The sequence below is a fragment of the Protomyctophum bolini genome (assembly GCF_963924005.1).
Source record: "Protomyctophum bolini genome assembly, chromosome: 5".
Classification (NCBI taxonomy): Eukaryota; Metazoa; Chordata; class Actinopteri; order Myctophiformes; family Myctophidae; genus Protomyctophum; species Protomyctophum bolini.
This window is the reverse complement of record NC_137866.1, coordinates 2933767-2954955: the sequence shown is the minus strand read 5'-3', so window position 1 is coordinate 2954955 and position 21189 is coordinate 2933767. Positions and strand designations below refer to the sequence as shown.

Here is a 21189-nt window from a genome sequence, read left to right as displayed (position 1 = left end):
GCAGGCAGTCATGTAGGTAGGAAGGTTTGGGACATATCTAGGCAGGCAGTCATGTAGGTAGGAAGGTTTGGGACATATCTAGGCAGGCAGTCATGTAGGTAGGAAGGTTTGGGACATATCTAGGCAGGCACTCATGTAGGTAGGAAGGTTTGGGACATATCTAGGCAGGCAGTCATGTAGGTAGGAAGGTTTGGGACATATCTAGGCAGGCAGTCATGTAGGTAGGAAGGTTTGGGACATATCTAGGCAGGCAGTCATGTAGGTAGGAAGGTTTGGGACATATCTAGGCAGGCAGTCATGTAGGTAGGAAGGTTTGGGACATATCTAGGCAGGCACTCATGTAGGTAGGAAGGTTTGGGACATATCTAGGCAGGCAGTCATGTAGGTAGGAAGGTTTGGGACATATCTAGGCAGGCAGTCATGTAGGTAGGAAGGTTTGGGACATATCTAGGCAGGCAGTCATGTAGGTAGGAAGGTTTGGGACATATCTAGGCAGGCAGTCATGTAGGTAGGAAGGTTTGGGACATATCTAGGCAGGCAGTCATGTAGGTAGGAAGGTTTGGGACATATCTAGGCAGGCAGTCATGTAGGTAGGAAGGTTTGGGACATATCTAGGCAGGCACTCATGTAGGTAGGAAGGTTTGGGACATATCTAGGCAGGCAGTCATGTAGGTAGGAAGGTTTGGGACATATCTAGGCAGGCAGTCATGTAGGTAGGAAGGTTTGGGACATATCTAGGCAGGCAGTCATGTAGGTAGGAAGGTTTGGGACATATCTAGGCAGGCACTCATGTAGGTAGGAAGGTTTGGGACATATCTAGGCAGGCAGTCATGTAGGTAGGAAGGTTTGGGACATATCTAGGCAGGCAGTCATGTAGATAGGAAGGTTTGGGACATATCTAGGCAGGCAGTCATGTAGGTAGGAAGGTTTGGGACATATCTAGGCAGGCAGTCATGTAGGTAGGAAGGTTTGGGACATATCTAGGCAGGCAGTCATGTAGGTAGGAAGGTTTGGGACATATCTAGGCAGGCAGTCATGTAGGTAGGAAGGTTTGGGACATATCTAAGCAGGCAGTCATGTAGGTAGGAAGGTGCGAGACCATTGAGAGATTTATTAACAAGTACAATTATTTTAAAATCAATCCTAAAAAGAACGGAAGCCAATGCGGTGAAGCTAAAACCGAAATAATATGTCTACAGAAATATATAGTTGGACGGTCGATCAGTGTTGGATCGGGAGTGGAAAAAGTGTGACCGAGGCATCCCTGATCATCCATTCATTGTCAATGGGAATTTAATATGTAAGACAAAAATTGCCGATTTTCTCGTCTACATATGACGTAAATTCTCCATTCGTTGTAATGGCTGAATATAAGAAAAATAACTGTACAGCGTTCCACTGTGTTCTGCATAAAGATAAGCACATATCAGATATCGTTAACCTCAGTGTGTACAGTATGTGTGTACATGTACATGTCTGTATACCATATATCAGATATCGCTAACCTCCGTCTCCCCCTTGGACCGTCGGCTTTCAGACCGACAGGCGCAGGAGGTGATTCTTTTCCTCTCTTCAATCCCCTGATCCTTCCCATCCCTCTGTTTCCAGGAACTCTCTTCAGCTGCTGTTGGTAGTCATGGCTGCCAGTTCCCACCTGACGTCGTGGGGGAGTCCAGACTGCTCCAGGCTGTACTGAATAACCGCCAGCTTGCATAACGTCTTCAGACTGGGGTTAAAATCCAAGACGTACAGGATGGCATCCTGTACATCGAAAAGGGGTACATCAGGTCCCCCTAAGACGACGATACGATCGCCCACCGTGCAAAGGGACATCCCGTCCATCCAACACACCGTCTTCCCCTTGGGTGTCGTCCTCTTCCAGGAGGAGGTCTCTGGAGTGTATTTCCACACGTCGTTGCTTTGAAACACGTACAGCTCTCCGTTGTGGAGGAAGTCTCTGCCACCACACATGCCTACTGGATGGAAGGGATCTAGAGGTGTCCTCAGCCACACGTTTGTCTCCATGTCAAAGACACTGAGGCTGTCGCAGTCATCGTTAAGCGTCATACCGCCAAACACAAACATCTTCGTCCCGACGATGGCGGCACAGTTATGCGTTGGCTCGGGTGGCGGGGGGCCTCTGACGCTGACGAAAGTCCAGACCATGGTGCCGGTGTTCAACTTGAAGAGGTCCGTGGTGAAGACGGGCAGGTCCCGGTGGTCTTTGGTGTACCCTCCAAAGATGTACATGACCTTCTCTGAGGCGCAGGCCGAGTGATCTGTCCTCCCCCGGGGAACGGACCCCGACACCTCTGGCCTGGACCAGCTGTGAGCGACCGCGTCGAAGGTGTGAAGCCCGCTGTGGTAACGAGGGTCCGCCATTCTGTCAGAGCCTCCGAAGACGTAGACGACACGATCTATTAGCACGGCCGTGTGGAAGATGCCCGGAGGGGGAGGAGCTTCAGGGGGGCGCTCTCCTCCTACTCCTCGTTGGGTTAAAGTCACAGGAGGCAAGGTCCTCCAGCGCAACGACACTGTGTTGAAAATGTACACCTCCATCTGGTCGCCAGAGAGCTCCTTCTCCCTGTAATGCGAATCTCCAAACACGTACACCTCGCTCCCCCCCACCAGAGCCACGGCAGGGGCATACATGCAGCTGGGGCCGGCCGTGAGGCGCACTGTGACACGCAACATTTCATACGGCAACAATACCTTTTAAAAAAACAATTCAAAAGTACTCGTCCTATAGAAGTAGTCCTAAAGAAGTGTCCTTACACAACCCACTTATATGAGACGGGACAAAACATGACAAAAAGCTTGGCCAATCCACAAAGCCTGATGGGTTTTGTTAGCCAATCAGTGAAGCCGGTGCTTTGAATGTAGTTAAACCTCTAAACAAGAAACTGAGTAAACGTATGTCACACTGGCTGTCAGTCAGGTGATCGTTAACTCCACCCCCTCAGCAGCCCTAACCTATGGGTGGTGATCTGCATTGGTAAAGGGGTGTGAACAATGAACAATGAATATCTACAGAGGCTGCCTGTCAATGGTACAGCGTTTGTTCCACGCCGTCGGCCCCTAGAAGCAGAAAGCTGCTTCACTGTGTTTTTCAGTTGCCATTTTTTTAGGCACAGTGAGCAGGCCAGCAGTGGAAGACCTGAGGGGGCGGTTTGGGACATATCTAGGCAGGCAGTCATGTAGGTAGGAAGGTTTGGGACATATCTAGGCAGGCAGTCATGTAGGTAGGAAGGTTTGGGACATATCTAGGCAGGCAGTCATGTAGGTAGGAAGGTTTGGGACATATCTAGGCAGGCAGTCATGTAGGTAGGAAGGTTTGGGACATATCTAGGCAGGCAGTCATGTAGGTAGGAAGGTTTGGGACATATCTAGGCAGGCAGTCATGTAGCTAGGAAGGTTTGGGACATATCTAGGCAGGCAGTCATGTAGGTAGGAAGGTTTGGGACATATCTAGGCAGGCAGTCATGTAGGTAGGAAGGTTTGGGACATATCTAGGCAGGCAGTCATGTAGGTAGGAAGGTTTGGGACATATCTAGGCAGGCAGTCATGTAGGTAGGAAGGTTTGGGACATATCTAGGCAGGCAGTCATGTAGGTAGGAAGGTTTGGGACATATCTAGGCAGGCAGTCATGTAGGTAGGAAGGTTTGGGACATATCTAGGCAGGCACTCATGTAGGTAGGAAGGTTTGGGACATATCTAGGCAGGCAGTCATGTAGGTAGGAAGGTTTGGGACATATCTAGGCAGGCAGTCATGTAGGTAGGAAGGTTTGGGACATATCTAGGCAGGCAGTCATGTAGCTAGGAAGGTTTGGGACATATCTAGGCAGGCAGTCATGTAGGTAGGAAGGTTTGGGACATATCTAGGCAGGCAGTCATGTAGGTAGGAAGGTTTGGGACATATCTAGGCAGGCAGTCATGTAGGTAGGAAGGTTTGGGACATATCTAGGCAGGCAGTCATGTAGGTAGGAAGGTTTGGGACATATCTAAGCAGGCAGTCATGTAGGTAGGAAGGTGCGAGACCATTGAGAGATTTATTAACAAGTACAATTATTTTAAAATCAATCCTAAAAAGAACGGAAGCCAATGCGGTGAAGCTAAAACCGAAATAATATGTCTACAGAAATATATAGTTGGACGGTCGATCAGTGTTGGATCGGGAGTGGAAAAAGTGTGACCGAGGCATCCCTGATCATCCATTCATTGTCAATGGGAATTTAATATGTAAGACAAAAATTGCCGATTTTCTCGTCTACATATGACGTAAATTCTCCATTCGTTGTAATGGCTGACTATAAGAAAAATAACTGTACAGCGTTCCACTGTGTTCTGCATAAAGATAAGCACATATCAGATATCGTTAACCTCAGTGTGTACAGTATGTGTGTACATGTACATGTCTGTATACCATATATCAGATATCGCTAACCTCCGTCTCCCCCTTGGACCGTCGGCTTTCAGACCGACAGGTGCAGGAGGTGATTCTTTTCCTCTCTTCAATCCCCTGATCCTTCCCATCCCTCTGTTTCCAGGAACTCTCTTCAGCTGCTGTTGGTAGTCATGGCTGCCAGTTCCCACCTGACGTCGTGGGGGAGTCCAGACTGCTCCAGGCTGTACTGAATAACCGCCAGCTTGCATAACGTCTTCAGACTGGGGTTAAAATCCAAGACGTACAGGATGGCATCCTGTACATCGAAATTGGGTACATCAGGTCCCCCTAAGACGACGATACGATCGCCCACCGTGCAAAGGGACATCCCGTGCATCCAACACACCGTCTTCCCCTTGGGTGTCGTCCTCTTCCAGGAGGAGGTCTCTGGAGTGTATTTCCACACGTCGCTGCTTTGAAACACGTACAGCTCTCCGTTGTGGAGGAAGTCACTGCCACAACACACGCCTACTGGACGGAAGGGATCTAGAGGTGTCCTCAGCCACACGTTTGTCTCCATGTCAAAGACACTGAGGCTGTCGCAGTCATCGTTAAGCGACAAACCGCCAAACACAAACATCTTCGTCCCGACGATGGCGGCACAGTTATGCGCCGGCTCGGGCGGCGGGGGGCCTCTGACGCTGACGAAAGTCCAGACCATGGTGCCGGTGTTCAACTTGAAGAGGTCCGTGGAGGCGACGGACAGGTCCCGGTGGTCTTTGGTGTACCCTCCAAAGATGTACATGACCTTCTCTGAGGCGCAGGCCGAGTGATCTGTCCTCCCCCGGGGAACGGACCCCGACACCTCTGGCCTGGACCAGCTGTGGGCGACCACGTCGAAGGTGTGAAGCCCACTGTTGTAACGAGGGTACGCCATTCTGTCAGAGCCTCCGAAGACGTAGACGACGCGATCTATTAGCACGGCCGTGTGGAAGATACCCGGAGGGGGAGGAGCTTCAGGGGGGCGCTCTCCTCCTACTCCTCGTTGGGTTAAAGTCACAGGAGGCAAGGTCCTCCAGCGCAACGACAGTGTGTTGAAAATGTACACCTCCATCTGGTCGCCAGAGAGCTCCTTCTCCCTGTAATGCGAATCTCCAAACACGTACACCTCGCTCCCCCCCACCAGAGCCACGGCAGGGGCATACATGCAGCTGGGGCCGGCCGTGAGGCGCACTGTGACACGCAACATTTCATACGGCGACAATACCTTTTAAAAAAACAATTCAAAAGTACTCGTCCTATAGAAGTAGTCCTAAAAAAGTGTCCTTACACAACCCACTTATATGAGACGGGACAAAACATCACAAAAAGCTTGGCCAATCCACAAAGCCTGATGCGTTTTGTTAGCCAATCAGTGAAGCCGGTGCTTTGAATGTAGTTAAACCTCTAAACAAGAAACTGAGTAAACGTATGTCACACTGGCTGTCAGTCAGGTGATCGTTAACTCCACCCCCTCAGCAGCCCTAACCTATGGGTGGTGATCTGTATTGGTAAAGGGGTGTGAACAATGAACGATGAATATCTACAGAGGCTGCCTGTCAATGGTACAGAGTTTGTTCCATGCCGTCGGCCCCTAGAAGCAGAAAGCTGCTTCAGTGTGTTTTTCAGTTGCCATTTTTTTAGGCACAGTGAGCAGGCCAGAAGTGGAAGACCTGAGGGGGCGGTTTGGGACATATCTAGGCAGGCAGTCATGTAGGTAGGAAGGTTTGGGACATATCTAGGCAGGCACTCATGTAAGTAGGAAGGTTTGGGACATATCTAGGCAGGCACTCATGTAGGTAGGAAGGTTTGGGACATATCTAGGCAGGCAGTCATGTAGGTAGGAAGGTTTGGGGCATATCTAGGCAGGCAGTCATGTAGGTAGGAAGGTTTGGGACATATCTAGGCAGGCAGTCATGTAGGTAGGAAGGTTTGGGACATATCTAGGCAGGCAGTCATGTAGGTAGGAAGGTTTGGGACATATCTAGGCAGGCAGTCATGTAGGTAGGAAGGTTTGGGACATATCTAGGCAGGCAGTCATGTAGGTAGGAAGGTTTGGGACATATCTAGGCAGGCAGTCATGTAGGTAGGAAGGTTTGGGACATATCTAGGCAGGCAGTCATGTAGTTAGGAAGGTTTGGGACATATCTAGGCAGGCAGTCATGTAGGTAGGAAGGTTTGGGACATATCTAGGCAGGCAGTCATGTAGGTAGGAAGGTTTGGGACATATCTAGGCAGGCAGTCATGTAGGTAGGAAGGTTTGGGACATATCTAGGCAGGCAGTCATGTAGGTAGGAAGGTGCGAGACCATTGAGAGATTTATTAACAAGTACAATTATTTTAAAATCAATCCTAAAAAGAACGGAAGCCAATGCGGTGAAGCTAAAACCGAAATAATATGTCTACAGAAATATATAGTTGGACGGTCGATCGGTGTTGGATCGGGAGTGGAAAAAGTGTGACCGAGGCATCCCTGATCATCCATTCATTGTCAATGGGAATTTAATATGTAAGACAAAAATTGCCGATTTTCTCGTCTACATATGACGTAAATTCTCCATTCGTTGTAATGGCTGAATATAAGAAAAATAACTGTACAGCGTTCCACTGTGTTCTGCATAAAGATAAGCACATATCAGATATCGTTAACCTCAGTGTGTACAGTATGTGTGTACATGTACATGTCTGTATACCATATATCAGATATCGCTAACCTCCGTCTCCCCCTTGGACCGTCGGCTTTCAGACCGACAGGTGCAGGAGGTGATTCTTTTCCTCTCTTCAATCCCCTGATCCTTCCCATCCCTCTGTTTCCAGGAACTCTCTTCAGCTGCTGTTGGTAGTCATGGCTGCCAGTTCCCACCTGACGTCGTGTGGGAGTCCAGACTGCTCCAGGCTGTACTGAATAACCGCCAGCTTGCATAACGTCTTCAGACTGGGGTTAAAATCCAAAACGTACAGGATGGCGGTTCTGTCGTAATGGGTAATGGGTACACCGGGTACATTAGGTCCCCCTAAGAGGACGATACGATCACCCACCGTGCAAAGGGACATCCCGTCCATCCAACACACCGTCTTCCCCTTGGGTGTCGTCCTCTTCCAGGAGGAGGTCTCTGGAGTGTATTTCCACACGTCGCTGCTTTGAAACACGTACAGCTCTCCGTTGTGGAGGAAGTCTCTGCCACAACACACGCCTACTGGACGGAAGGGATCTAGAGGTGTCCTCAGCCACACGTTTGTCTCCATGTCAAAGACACTGAGGCTGTCGCAGTCATCCTTAAGCGACATACCGCCAAACACAAACATCTTCGTCCCGACGATGGCGGCACAGTTTTGCATGGACTCGGGCGGCGGGGGGCCTCTGACGCTGACGAAAGACCAGACCATGGTGCCGGTGTTCAACTTGAAGAGGTCCGTGGAGGCGACGGACAGGTCCCGGTGGTCTTTGGTGTACCCTCCAAAGATGTACATGACCTTCTCTGAGGCGCAGGCCGAGTGACTTGCCCTCCCCCGGGGAACGGACCCCGACACCTCTGGCCTGGACCAGCTGTGGGCGACCACGTCGAAGGTGTGAAGCCCGCTGTGGTAACGAGGGTCCCCCATTCTGTCAGAGCCTCCGAAGACGTAGACGACGCGATCTATTAGCACGGCCGTGTGGAAGACGCCCGGAGGGGGAGGAGCTTCAGGGGGGCGCTCTCCTCCTACTCCTCGTTGGGTTAAAGTCACAGGAGGCAAGGTCCTCCAGCGCAACGACACTGTGTTGAAAATGTACACCTCCATCTGGTCGCCAGAGAGCTCCTTCTCCCTGTAATGCGAATCTCCAAACACGTACACCTCGCTCCCCCCCACCAGAGCCACGGCAGGGGCATAGATGCAGCTGGGGCCGGCCGTGAGGCGCACTGTGACACGCAACATTTCATACGGCGACAATACATTTTATAAAAAACAATTCAAAAGTACTCGTCCTATAGAAGTAGTCCTAAAGAAGTGTCCTTACACAACCCACTTATATGAGACGGGACAAAACATCACAAAAAGCTTGGCCAATCCACAAAGCCTGATGCGTTTTGTTAGCCAATCAGTGAAGCCGGTGCTTTGAATGTAGTTAAACCTCTAAACAAGAAACTGAGTAAACGTATGTCACACTGGCTGTCAGTCAGGTGATCGTTAACTCCACCCCCTCAGCAGCCCTAACCTATGGGTGGTGATCTGCATTGGTAAAGGGGTGTGAACAATGAACGATGAATATCTACAGAGGCTGCCTGTCAATGGTACAGCGTTTGTTCCACGCCGTCGGCCCCTAGAAGCAGAAAGCTGCTTCAGTGTGTTTTTCAGTTGCCATTTTTTTAGGCACAGTGAGCAGGCCAGCAGTGGAAGACCTGAGGGGGCGGTTTGGGACATATCTAGGCAGGCACTCATGTAGGTAGGAAGGTTTGGGACATATCTAGGCAGGCAGTCATGTAGGTAGGAAGGTTTGGGACATATCTAGGCAGGCAGTCATGTAGGTAGGAAGGTTTGGGACATATCTAGGCAGGCAGTCATGTAGGTAGGAAGGTTTAAGACATATCTAGGCAGGCAGTCATGTAGGTAAGAAGGTTTGGGACATATCTAGGCAGGCAGTCATGTAGGTAGGAAGGTTTGGGACATATCTAGGCAGGCAGTCATGTAGGTAGGAAGGTTTGGGACATATCTAGGCAGGCAGTCATGTAGGTAGGAAGGTTTGGGACATATCTAGGCAGGCAGTCATGTAGGTAGGAAGGTTTGGGACATATCTAGGCAGGCAGTCATGTAGGTAGGAAGGTTTGGGACATATCTAGGCAGGCAGTCATGTAGGTAGGAAGGTTTGGGACATATCTAGGCAGGCAGTCATGTAGGTAGGAAGGTTTGGGACATATCTAGGCAGGCAGTCATGTAGGTAGGAAGGTGCGAGACCATTGAGAGATTTATTAACAAGTACAATTATTTTAAAATCAATCCTAAAAAGAACGGAAGCCAATGCGGTGAAGCTAAAACCGAAATAATATGTCTACAGAAATATATAGTTGGACGGTCGATCGGTGTTGGATCGGGAGTGGAAAAAGTGTGACCGAGGCATCCCTGATCATCCATTCATTGTCAATGGGAATTTAATATGTAAGACAAAAATTGCCGATTTTCTCGTCTACATATGACGTAAATTCTCCATTCGTTGTAATGGCTGAATATAAGAAAAATAACTGTACAGCGTTCCACTGTGTTCTGCATAAAGATAAGCACATATCAGATATCGTTAACCTCAGTGTGTACAGTATGTGTGTACATGTACATGTCTGTATACCATATATCAGATATCGCTAACCTCCGTCTCCCCCTTGGACCGTCGGCTTTCAGACCGACAGGTGCAGGAGGTGATTCTTTTCCTCTCTTCAATCCCCTGATCCTTCCCATCCCTCTGTTTCCAGGAACTCTCTTCAGCTGCTGTTGGTAGTCATGGCTGCCAGTTCCCACCTGACGTCGTGTGGGAGTCCAGACTGCTCCAGGCTGTACTGAATAACCGCCAGCTTGCATAACGTCTTCAGACTGGGGTTAAAATCCAAAACGTACAGGATGGCGGTTCTGTCGTAATGGGTAATGGGTACACCGGGTACATTAGGTCCCCCTAAGAGGACGATACGATCACCCACCGTGCAAAGGGACATCCCGTCCATCCAACACACCGTCTTCCCCTTGGGTGTCGTCCTCTTCCAGGAGGAGGTCTCTGGAGTGTATTTCCACACGTCGCTGCTTTGAAACACGTACAGCTCTCCGTTGTGGAGGAAGTCTCTGCCACAACACACGCCTACTGGACGGAAGGGATCTAGAGGTGTCCTCAGCCACACGTTTGTCTCCATGTCAAAGACACTGAGGCTGTCGCAGTCATCCTTAAGCGACATACCGCCAAACACAAACATCTTCGTCCCGACGATGGCGGCACAGTTTTGCATGGACTCGGGCGGCGGGGGGCCTCTGACGCTGACGAAAGACCAGACCATGGTGCCGGTGTTCAACTTGAAGAGGTCCGTGGAGGCGACGGACAGGTCCCGGTGGTCTTTGGTGTACCCTCCAAAGATGTACATGACCTTCTCTGAGGCGCAGGCCGAGTGACTTGCCCTCCCCCGGGGAACGGACCCCGACACCTCTGGCCTGGACCAGCTGTGGGCGACCACGTCGAAGGTGTGAAGCCCGCTGTGGTAACGAGGGTCCCCCATTCTGTCAGAGCCTCCGAAGACGTAGACGACGCGATCTATTAGCACGGCCGTGTGGAAGACGCCCGGAGGGGGAGGAGCTTCAGGGGGGCGCTCTCCTCCTACTCCTCGTTGGGTTAAAGTCACAGGAGGCAAGGTCCTCCAGCGCAACGACACTGTGTTGAAAATGTACACCTCCATCTGGTCGCCAGAGAGCTCCTTCTCCCTGTAATGCGAATCTCCAAACACGTACACCTCGCTCCCCCCCACCAGAGCCACGGCAGGGGCATAGATGCAGCTGGGGCCGGCCGTGAGGCGCACTGTGACACGCAACATTTCATACGGCGACAATACCTTTTAAAAAAACAATTCAAAAGTACTCGTCCTATAGAAGTAGTCCTAAAGAAGTGTCCTTACACAACCCACTTATATGAGACGGGACAAAACATGACAAAAAGCTTGGCCAATCCACAAAGCCTGATGCGTTTTGTTAGCCAATCAGTGAAGCCGGTGCTTTGAATGTAGTTAAACCTCTAAACAAGAAACTGAGTAAACGTATGTCACACTGGCTGTCAGTCAGGTGATCGTTAACTCCACCCCCTCAGCAGCCCTAACCTATGGGTGGTGATCTGTATTGGTAAAGGGGTGTGAACAATGAACGATGAATATCTACAGAGGCTGCCTGTCAATGGTACAGAGTTTGTTCCATGCCGTCGGCCCCTAGAAGCAGAAAGCTGCTTCACTGTGTTTTTCAGTTGCCATTTTTTTAGGCACAGTGAGCAGGCCAGCAGTGGAAGACCTGAGGGGGCGGTTTGGGACATATCTAGGCAGGCAGTCATGTAGGTAGGAAGGTTTGGGACATATCTAGGCAGGCAGTCATGTAGGTAGGAAGGTTTGGGACATATCTAGGCAGGCAGTCATGTAGGTAGGAATGTTTGGGACATATCTAGGCAGGCAGTCATGTAGGTAGGAAGGTTTGGGACATATCTAGGCAGGCAGTCATGTAGGTAGGAAGGTTTGGGACATATCTAGGCAGGCAGTCATGTAGGTAGGAAGGTTTGGGACATATCTAGGCAGGCAGTCATGTAGGTAGGAAGGTTTGGGACATATCTAGGCAGGCAGTCATGTAGGTAGGAAGGTTTGGGACATATCTAGGCAGGCAGTCATGTAGGTAGGAAGGTTTGGGACATATCTAGGCAGGCAGTCATGTAGGTAGGAAGGTTTGGGACATATCTAGGCAGGCAGTCATGTAGGTAGGAAGGTTTGGGACATATCTAGGCAGGCAGTCATGTAGGTAGGAAGGTTTGGGACATATCTAGGCAGGCAGTCATGTAGGTAGGAAGGTGCGAGACCATTGAGAGATTTATTAACAAGTACAATTATTTTAAAATCAATCCTAAAAAGAACGGAAGCCAATGCGGTGAAGCTAAAACCGAAATAATATGTCTACAGAAAGATATAGTTGGATATCATCGGCATATAAATGGAAATTCACTCTGTGATTAACTGATTGGTAATAAGTTCTCCCAATGGCAGTATGTACAGGGAGAACATAGAGGACCAAGAATTGAGCCCTGTGGAATACCAGAACCGACCGTCGTGTTTGTCTGAGTCATAATTAGCTAGTTTGACAAAAGTTGTATTAAAATTGAATGATGGGGGCACGGTGGCACAGTAGTATTAGTAGTGCAGTCGCCTCACAGTTAGAGGGTCCTGGGTTCGATTCCCGCTGGGGATGCTGTGGGCGTGCTCCCTCCTCCGCGTCATCAGTGCCCATACCCGAGGCGGGGTTGGCGAAAGGGCCTTTCTGTGTGGAGTTTGCATGATCTCTCATTGTCCCCTAGGGTAGGTACCCTCACAAAAACATGCAGTAATGCTGGTCTCTAGACTACCTCCCCCTGGCCAGCCGGGGCGCCTGATTGAGGGGAAAGGAACTGGTCGGAATAACGTGTTCCTACCACTTGTTCAATAGCTGAACCATGGATTTCCACCGTTATATAATGGAGGATGCTAAAACTACAAAGGTGGGAGGTACCCTGGGAGGTACCCTGGGGCAGTGGGAGGTACCCTGGGAGGTACCCTGGGGCAGTGGGAGGTACCCTGGGGGCAGTGGGAGGTACCCTGGGAGGGACCCTGGGGCAGTGGGAGGTACCCTGGGGCAGTGGGAGGTACCCTGGGGCAGTGGGAGGTACTCTGGGGCAGAGGGAGGTACCCTGGGGCAGTGGGAGGTACTCTGGGGCAGTGGGAGGTACCCTGGGGCAGTGGGAGGTACCCTGGGGGCAGTGGGAGGTACCCTGGGAGGTACCCTGGGGGGTGGGAGGTACCCTGGGGCAGAGGGAGGTACCCTGGGGCAGTGGGAGGTAACCTGGGGCAAAGGGAGGTACCCTGGGGCAGTGGGAGGTACCCTGGGAGGTACCCTGGGGCAGAGGGAGGTACCCTGGGGGGTGGGAGGTACCCTGGGAGGTACTCTGGGGCAGTGGGAGGTACCCTGGGGCAGTGGGTGGTACCCTCGGGCAGTGGGAGGTACCCTCGGGCAGTGGGAGGTACCCTCGGGCAGTGAGAGGTACCCTGGGGGCAGTGGGAGGTACCCTGGGAGGTACCCTGGGGGGTGGGAGGTACCCTGGGGCAGAGGGAGGTACCCTGGGGCAGTGGGAGGTACCCTGGGGCAAAGGGAGGTACCCTGGGGCAGTGGGAGGTACCCTGGGAGGTACCCTGGGGCAGAGGGAGGTACCCTGGGGGGTACCTCCCTCCCACACAGGCTGACTAAATATAGCCTAGCGTCCAATCCAAAGACCCGGACATCCAGACACATCGAAGGAGGCCGTCCTAGGGGTTCTGTATCAACTTACTTCCTACTATTATGTTATAATTATTAGTTATACTTTATTATTATTATTATTATTATTATTATTATTATCCTTATACCTGTCTAGAATGTGTTTTCCCACCGTCCCTATACTGTCCTCCTCATGTCGCCCTAGACACTACCTCTCCAGTCACAGAGATCCCTCAAATCTCATCTATCCAGCTCGTTCACCCAGTCACCACATTGTGGTGGATGGAGGCCTATGGAACTGCCACGCAGCTACCAAAAAGAATATGCCTGAATTCATTTCAGGCCACGCCTCCCTCAAGTCTCTGCATTTCCTTGCTCTGACTGAAACCTGGATCACCCCAGATAACACTGCAACTCCCGCTGCCCTCTCTGTTTCACACAAGTTCACCCACACCCCTCGCCAAACAGGCACAGGGGGTGGTACAGGGTTACTAACATCCCCCAAATGGAATTTCCGTGTCTTAAATCTCTCTCACCTTTCTCTGTCCACATATGAATTTCATGCGATCTCAATATCACAGCCAGTCCCCCTCATCCTCATTGTGCTCTATCGCCCTCCAGGAACTCTCGGGAACTTCCTGGAAGAACTAGACTCTCTGATGAGCTCGTTTCCGGAAGATGGCACCCCTCTGATTCTACTGGGTGACTTCAACCTTCCTACCGCAGAGAAGTATCTTCCCGTTACATCCCTTCTGGCCTCATTTGACCTCTCCCTATCTCCCTCCCCTCCCACTCACAAGGCTGGTAATGTTTTGGACCTTGTGTTCTCCAGAGCCTGCTCTCCCTCCACACTCTCTGTTACCCCCTTAACTAGGTCTGACCACCACTTCATAACCTTCTCCCTCTCTCTCTCCACCCTCCCGCCTAAACCTGTTAACCCTCCGAACGTCACCTCCCGACGCAATCTCAAGTCCCTAAACCCCGCCTCCCTCTCATCCTCTATTCTCTCCTCTCTACCCTCCCTGGAGTCCTTCCTCTCCCTCTCACCTGACACTGCAACCTCATCCTTCCTCTCCTCTATCTCATCTGCATTCGACCAACACTGCCCGCTCTCATCCAGGCCAGCTCGCTCATGTCCACCGGCTCCCTGGCTATCTGAAACTCTCAGATCTGAACGAACACCTCTAAGGGCAGCCGAAAGAAAGTGGCACAAGACAAAGCTACCAGATGACCACTTTCACTCACTCCTTTCTGCCTTCGCCCTCTCACTAACCACTGCTCCTCTTTCTACCACACCAAAATCCAATCCTGTACTTCTAACCCAAGGAAGCTCTTCTCCACTTTCTCCTCCCTCCTTAAACCCCCTCCCCCCACTCAACCTGCATCCCTCACTGCTGATGTTTTTGTCAACTACTTCGAGAAGAAGGTTGATGATATCAGCAGCTCCTTTCCTCCCCTCCCACATAAAGTGGCATCTGACTCAACCAACACTAACCCCAACATACCATGCATGTCCTCCTTCTCTCCTCTTTCCCCAGACGAGGTTCTACAACTAGTGACATCCTCTAGACCTACCACCTGTCCTCTTGATCCTGTCCCGTCTCCAATCTTCCAGACCATCGCACCTGATCTGCTCCCCTTCATCACCTCCATCATCAACACCTCAGTAACCTCAGGCTGCGTCCCATCTGTCCTCAAGTCAGCCAGAGTAACACCACTCCTCAAGAAACCAACTCTTGACCCCTCAGATGTCAAGAACTACAGACCGGTATCACTCCTTTCATTTATTTCTAAAACCATGGAACGTGTTGTCTCCAACCAGCTCTCTCTCCATCTCTCACAGCACAACCTGCTGGATCCCAACCAGTCCGGATTTAAGAAGGCCCACTCCACAGAAACTGCCCTGCTGGCAGTCACAGAAGCACTACATGCTGCCCAAGCTGCTTCCCACTCTGCAGTACTGATCCTCCTAGACCTATCGGCAGCATTTGACACAGTGAACCACCAGCTGCTCCTAGACACCCTAGCGGATCTAGGCATCGGTGGAACGGCACTAAAGTGGTTCTCTTCCTACCTCACCGACCGGACCTACCAGGTTTCCTGGAAAGGTCTGTTATCATCCCCCCGAACCCTCCAAACTGGGGTCCCACAGGGATCTGTACTTGGTCCCCTCCTTTTCTCACTGTACACCAAATCCCTTGGCACTATCATCTCTGCTCACAATATATCCTATCACTGCTACGCCGATGACACACAACTGTTTCTATCCTTCCCCCCCTCTGCCACTCAGGTGGAAGAGCGCATCACGGCATGCCTGGCTGACATCTCACAGTGGATGTCCTCCAACCACCTCAAACTGAACCCAGACAAGACTGAGCTTCTCTTCTTCCCAGCTAAGTCCTGCCCTATGCGGGAGCTAACTATCTCCGTAGACAACGCCCTGGTAACGTCTGTCCCAACAGCCAGGAATCTTGGTGTCGTCCTGGACAGTCAGCTCTCGTTCAAAACTCACATCACAGCTGTCACTCGATCCTGTAGGTTCACACTCTATAACATACGACGAATTAGACCGTTCCTCACCCAGGAATCAGCCCAGCTCCTAATCCAGACAACAGTCTTGTCAAAACTTGACTATTGTAACTCCCTCCTTACTGGCCTACCAGCATGTGCACTTAAACCTCTCCAGCTGATCCAAAATGCCGCAGCTCGCTTGGTCTTCAACCAGCCAAAATTCTCACATGTCTCCCCCCTGCTCCGTTCCCTCCACTGGCTCCCGGTCTCTGCCCGCACAGAATACAAAACTCTGATGCTGGCATTCAAAGCAACCAAAGGTATGGCTCCCCCATATCTTGCAAGTATGATCGAACCCTACAAACCCTCCCGCTCACTCAGATCAGCCAACGCAGGGAAGCTGGAAGTACCCTCACTAAAAACGCTGGGACAACACTCCACACGTCCCAAACTCTTCTCCCTTCTGGCTCCAAAACTGTGGAATGCACTTCCCATTGCAGTCAGAACTGCAGCATCACTCCCAATCTTCCGCCGTAGTCTGAAAACCCACCTTTTCAGACTCCATCATGGCCCATAGCACTTACCCCACCCCCTTAGATAGCAATTCTGTAGACTTAGATAGCATTTGATACAGTCTTATAGCATGTTATGTAGACAGCATAAGTGCATTGTATGTGCTATTGTCATAGCACGTCATAGTACATATGTATAGCATAGTAGTATAGATGTATAGCTTATATGTATAGTTTCATTATAGATATTCCACTGTTACTTTCTTAGCTTACGCATGTTTCATGATAAATGTTTATTATGTGATGTATACCCATGCTTTTTTGTTCTTGCTTAATGTAAGTCGCTCTGGATTAAGAGCGTCTGCTAAATGCCTAAATTGTAAATTGTAAATTGTGGGAGGTACCCTGGGAGGTACTCTGGGGCAGTGGGAGGTACCCTGGGAGGTACCCTGGGGCAGTGGGTGGTACCCTCGGGCAGTGGGAGGTACCCTCGGGTAGTGGGAGGTACCCTCGGGCAGTGAGAGGTACCCTGGGGCAGTGGGAGGTACCCTCGGGCAGTGGGAGGTACCCTGGGGCAGTGGGAGGTACCCTGGGGCAGTGGGAGGTACCCTGGGGCAGTGGAGGTACCCTGGGGCAGTGGGAGGTACCCTCGGGCAGTGGGAGGTACCCTCGGGCAGTGGGAGGTACCCTGGGGCAGTGGGAGGTACCCTAGAATAATTAATACAATTAAATAACTAGCAGATAACTTCCAAGCGCTACTATAACGGCACAACTTTGCCTTACCTCCGTAACGGCACGGGAGGTCTGAATGCCTCCGTTGGCGAGACAGACAGGTAAGCGGGGGTTTGCAGAGAACACCTGCAGAGTTAGGGTAGTTGCGAACGCAGTGATTGCGAATGCAGTGAGCACTTACTATGAGACCTAGCAGATCATGTCTGTCTGTCTGTCTGTGTGTGTGTGTCCGTGTGTCCCCCCTTTGTGCCCATATATGGAGCTGAGTGATGTGTCTGTCTGTCCCGCTTTTGTGCCCATATATGGAGCCAAGTGATTTGTGTCACCATGACTCAGCCATAACCATATTAGGAGTATATTAGGAGTGATGATGATGTGGGCGTTGCGTTGCTAGGGGCAACTGAGAAGCTCAACCCACTTGTATAAACCCCAAATATGGACACCTGCATCACAAGTGATGTCACTATGTGTATGATATATAGTATTTATAATCGCTCCAGAACTGAAATGGATTGACTCGGAGTTTTAATCTTAAGTTAACAGCTCAAATTCAGATGGCAGACCTTATCAAGAAAACCTACCTCATGATGAGGATGCCTCGTGTCAAGGTAGCCGTTTTCCACATTATCGGCAGAACAGCCAAACTCTTGTTTCAGACAAGCGAGGACATTCGAGGTGGAGAAGTGGAATCTCTCAAACGTTTCCAAGGACAACTCGCCAACGATGGAGAAAAACAAGCAGCACAGAATGCCAGATGTTTAATGATATTGTATCATTATTACTTTCGGTCCAAGGAAAACCCCGACACTCAGAAGGACGACGTGCTCTGCATCATCGTCAAATCAGCTCTTGTCAATCAAATGGATATAGGGCACATACTGCATGGCATGGGAGAAGCTGCTCCCATGCAGCTGGAACATTTCGACACTGAAAAAGAAGTGTGTGATCTAGATTATCCCAGGCTAGCTGTCATTGTGCAGAAAAGATACAAAGACATTACAAAGCTGGATGGAGTTGAGCTGAAACCGCAAACGGATGAAGCCAGCTAGTCAGGAAGACACAATTTTTTGAAATAAAAAAAAAAATAGAAAAGACTCTAAAAGGAATTAAAAAAGTCGACCCCACCTGCTAGTATCCAAAACAAACCAAACCAAAGCCTGCCAGCTGGCGTGAACCTCACTGGTATTTTTCTTTTGAGAAACTATGACACCGTGTGGCCAGAGGAGGCCATGACAGGAGGCTCCGAGAGGAGAACGTCACGGGGCGACTCTGGGCGAGATCTCCTAGTGGTGGGAGACATGAATGTGTCATATGTCAGCCAACAGCACCATCTGGTGTCCAAACACCGGAGTTGCAGTCCCACAGGAGACAGCACGTGATTGCATAGTCACATCTCTGATCCAGTTTGTATTTTTTTTTCCTCACACGGAAACGCTGTTTTGAAAACATTGAAACATTGCTGTTTTCAGACGCCGATAAGTCATTCAAAAATGCCTTCTCTCCCCGTGTCCCCTATAGGGTAGGCACCCTCACAAAAACATGCAGTAATCCTGGTCTCTAAAACTGCCTCCCCCTGGCCAGCCGGGGCGCCTGATGGAGGGGAAAGGAACTGGCTGGAATTGTGTTCCTTCCACGCGCTATACCATGTCCAACCAGGGAAACTCCCCCCCTGTCAGGTTGTAAAAGGAGCAACTTGGACACTCAGGCATGAAGGAAGCATGAGCTCAAGTCCGTTGCTCTCCCCAGGTTGGCGGAGGGTGTGTATAGAGCCCAGGATCACATTAGATGATTGACACAGGGGTGAAAAATCGTGGGATAAAAAAATATATATTTAAAAAAAAATGCATTTTCCCCTTTTCTTTACACGCCGAGAACAGACCGGGAGAGTTTTTTTTTTTTTTTCTTTTTTTTAAGAATCCATAGACTTGGCTGCCACGTTACGCAATTTGAGGGGCGAGAGGGGGAGTGATGGAACAGCCCCCGCCCCCGCGGCCCCGCCCACAGGCTCCAGCAGGCTTCTTGGCCTCTCACACGCTCGCGCTTCAAATGGCGTTTTGCTGCCAAAGACAGCAGACAGTTCAGACCGTCGCTGCAAGAAGTCGCTGCGTCGAGGAGACGCACATCTCTTTTGATTTGATTTGATTTATTTAGCACGGTATAAAAACAATACAAAAAGGGTGAAGGCGGCGCTATAGGAGGCCACATGCATGTGTACAAGAAAACATTTAAAAAACAATGATTTGAATTCAGTAATACGCGAGGGATAATGTCTGGCTATAGGACCGCTATAGGTGGTCGTTGTCATATCCCGACAACAACAACCTTAACCTGACTCTGCCAGCTGGGGGCGGTATTGGGTAACCATGTTCCCCAACACAGCATCCATCTGGGACCTCTCAGGGAGTTGAGCTAACGCCGAACCACTCGTGGTTCGAACCAATCAGCCAATCACCAGTGAGCTATAAGGGCGGGACGTGTGCGAAACCGGATGTGGCGCTATATAGACACGTCAATATGATTGGTTGTGTTTGCACGCCCACACGGTGATAGACAGACGGTCCCATCCAATCATCTACCGAGTATCTTGAAAAAAAAAAAAAGGAACAGCCCCCGTCATCGAATTTGCTCCCGAGATCCCAGATCCCAAATAAGCTGTGAAACAAATTTGAAACAAGATTTTGAAACAAATTTTAGCTTCTTGGATCTGGCAGCGTTCGATATTCATGATTCTAATTAATATCGGTATCCGTGCTAAAAAACAACCGGAAAGAAACGACCGATTATTATATTTCTCATGAAATATACCAAACCAAACATGCAGTGAAACAACCACCGTCATTGAAAATCCGGTTTTGATAAACCAGAACGGTGCCCGTATAGGGCCTCTACAGCCCATTGGGACATATCTAGGCAGGCAGTCATGTAGGTAGGAAGGTTTGGGACATATCTAGGCAGGCAGTCATGTAGGTAGGAAGGTTTGGGACATATCTAGGCAGGCAGTCATGTAGGTAGGAAGGTGCGAGACCATTGAGAGATTTATTAACAAGTACAATTATTTTAAAATCAATCCTAAAAAGAACGGAAGCCAATGCGGTGAAGCTAAAACCGAAATAATATGTCTACAGAAAGATATAGTTGGATATCATCGGCATATAAATGGAAATTCACTCTGTGATTAACTGATTGGTAATAAGTTCTCCCTGACCTACTTGGTATACGATGCAAGTTGTAAATGAAATGCCCCGCCCGGGTATTATGTCTGTCTCCCTTTTATGCCCATATATGGAGTTCTTTGTAAGGCATGCCCAAATAGGGAGTATAATGCAGCCGGCTTGTGGAGTTCTGTCTTGTGTGTCAGGTCCAAATATGGAGTGCTGTGAGGTCAGAACAGGCCAGCTCCATATATGGACGCTGGGGGGCATGGGCCCGGTCCAGAGCCCGGGCAGAGGCCTTTTTGGCGCGGTTCTGGGCAATTACACACACACACACACACACACACACACACACACACACACACACACACACACACACACTCGGTGCATTCATAGATAGATCGATAGATATTGAAAATTATATATGCTGCTACAGTATGTTTGCACTGTAGCAAAAAAAAGCTGCAATTGATGGAGGGGGGGGGGAATAAATATTTTCTTAACTTTAACCCATTCTGACCTGAGATCAGATTCACACGAGGTTTCCGCTGGACACACACTGGTCTGATTATAACCCATTCTGACCTGAGATCAGATTAAAAAAAAATGTCAGTCGTTCTTCGATTTTTCAAAAATAGCAGACCTACAAGCTCGCAGCGCGCCACTCGGTGGCGCGCTGCGAGCTTGTAGATCTGCTATTTTTCAATAGCTAAAGCACGACATGATGCTAACACCAAAATGGGTTCCCGTTCAGAATGGGTTAATTAATCGGCTCATGATATCGGCTATCGGCTTTTTGATTGTCCACTAATCGGTGATCGATATATATCGGCCAAAAACCATATCGGTCGATCACTAATTTACAGCAATGTATATATTG

The 21189-nt window shown here is 49.9% G+C and overlaps 1 protein-coding gene across 1 annotated transcript; it reads right to left on the bottom strand.

The window, feature by feature from the left end:
* Nucleotides 1-1617: 1617 nt before the first annotated feature.
* LOC308316124 (kelch domain-containing protein 3-like) lies at nucleotides 1618-2694 on the bottom strand (the record flags this gene model as incomplete). The annotated part of the gene is made up of 1 exon (XM_080764529.1): nucleotides 1618-2694. The coding sequence occupies one exon, from the start codon at nucleotides 2692-2694 to the stop codon at nucleotides 1618-1620; it is 1077 nt and encodes a 358-aa protein (XP_080620655.1).
* Nucleotides 2695-21189: the final 18495 nt, after the last annotated feature.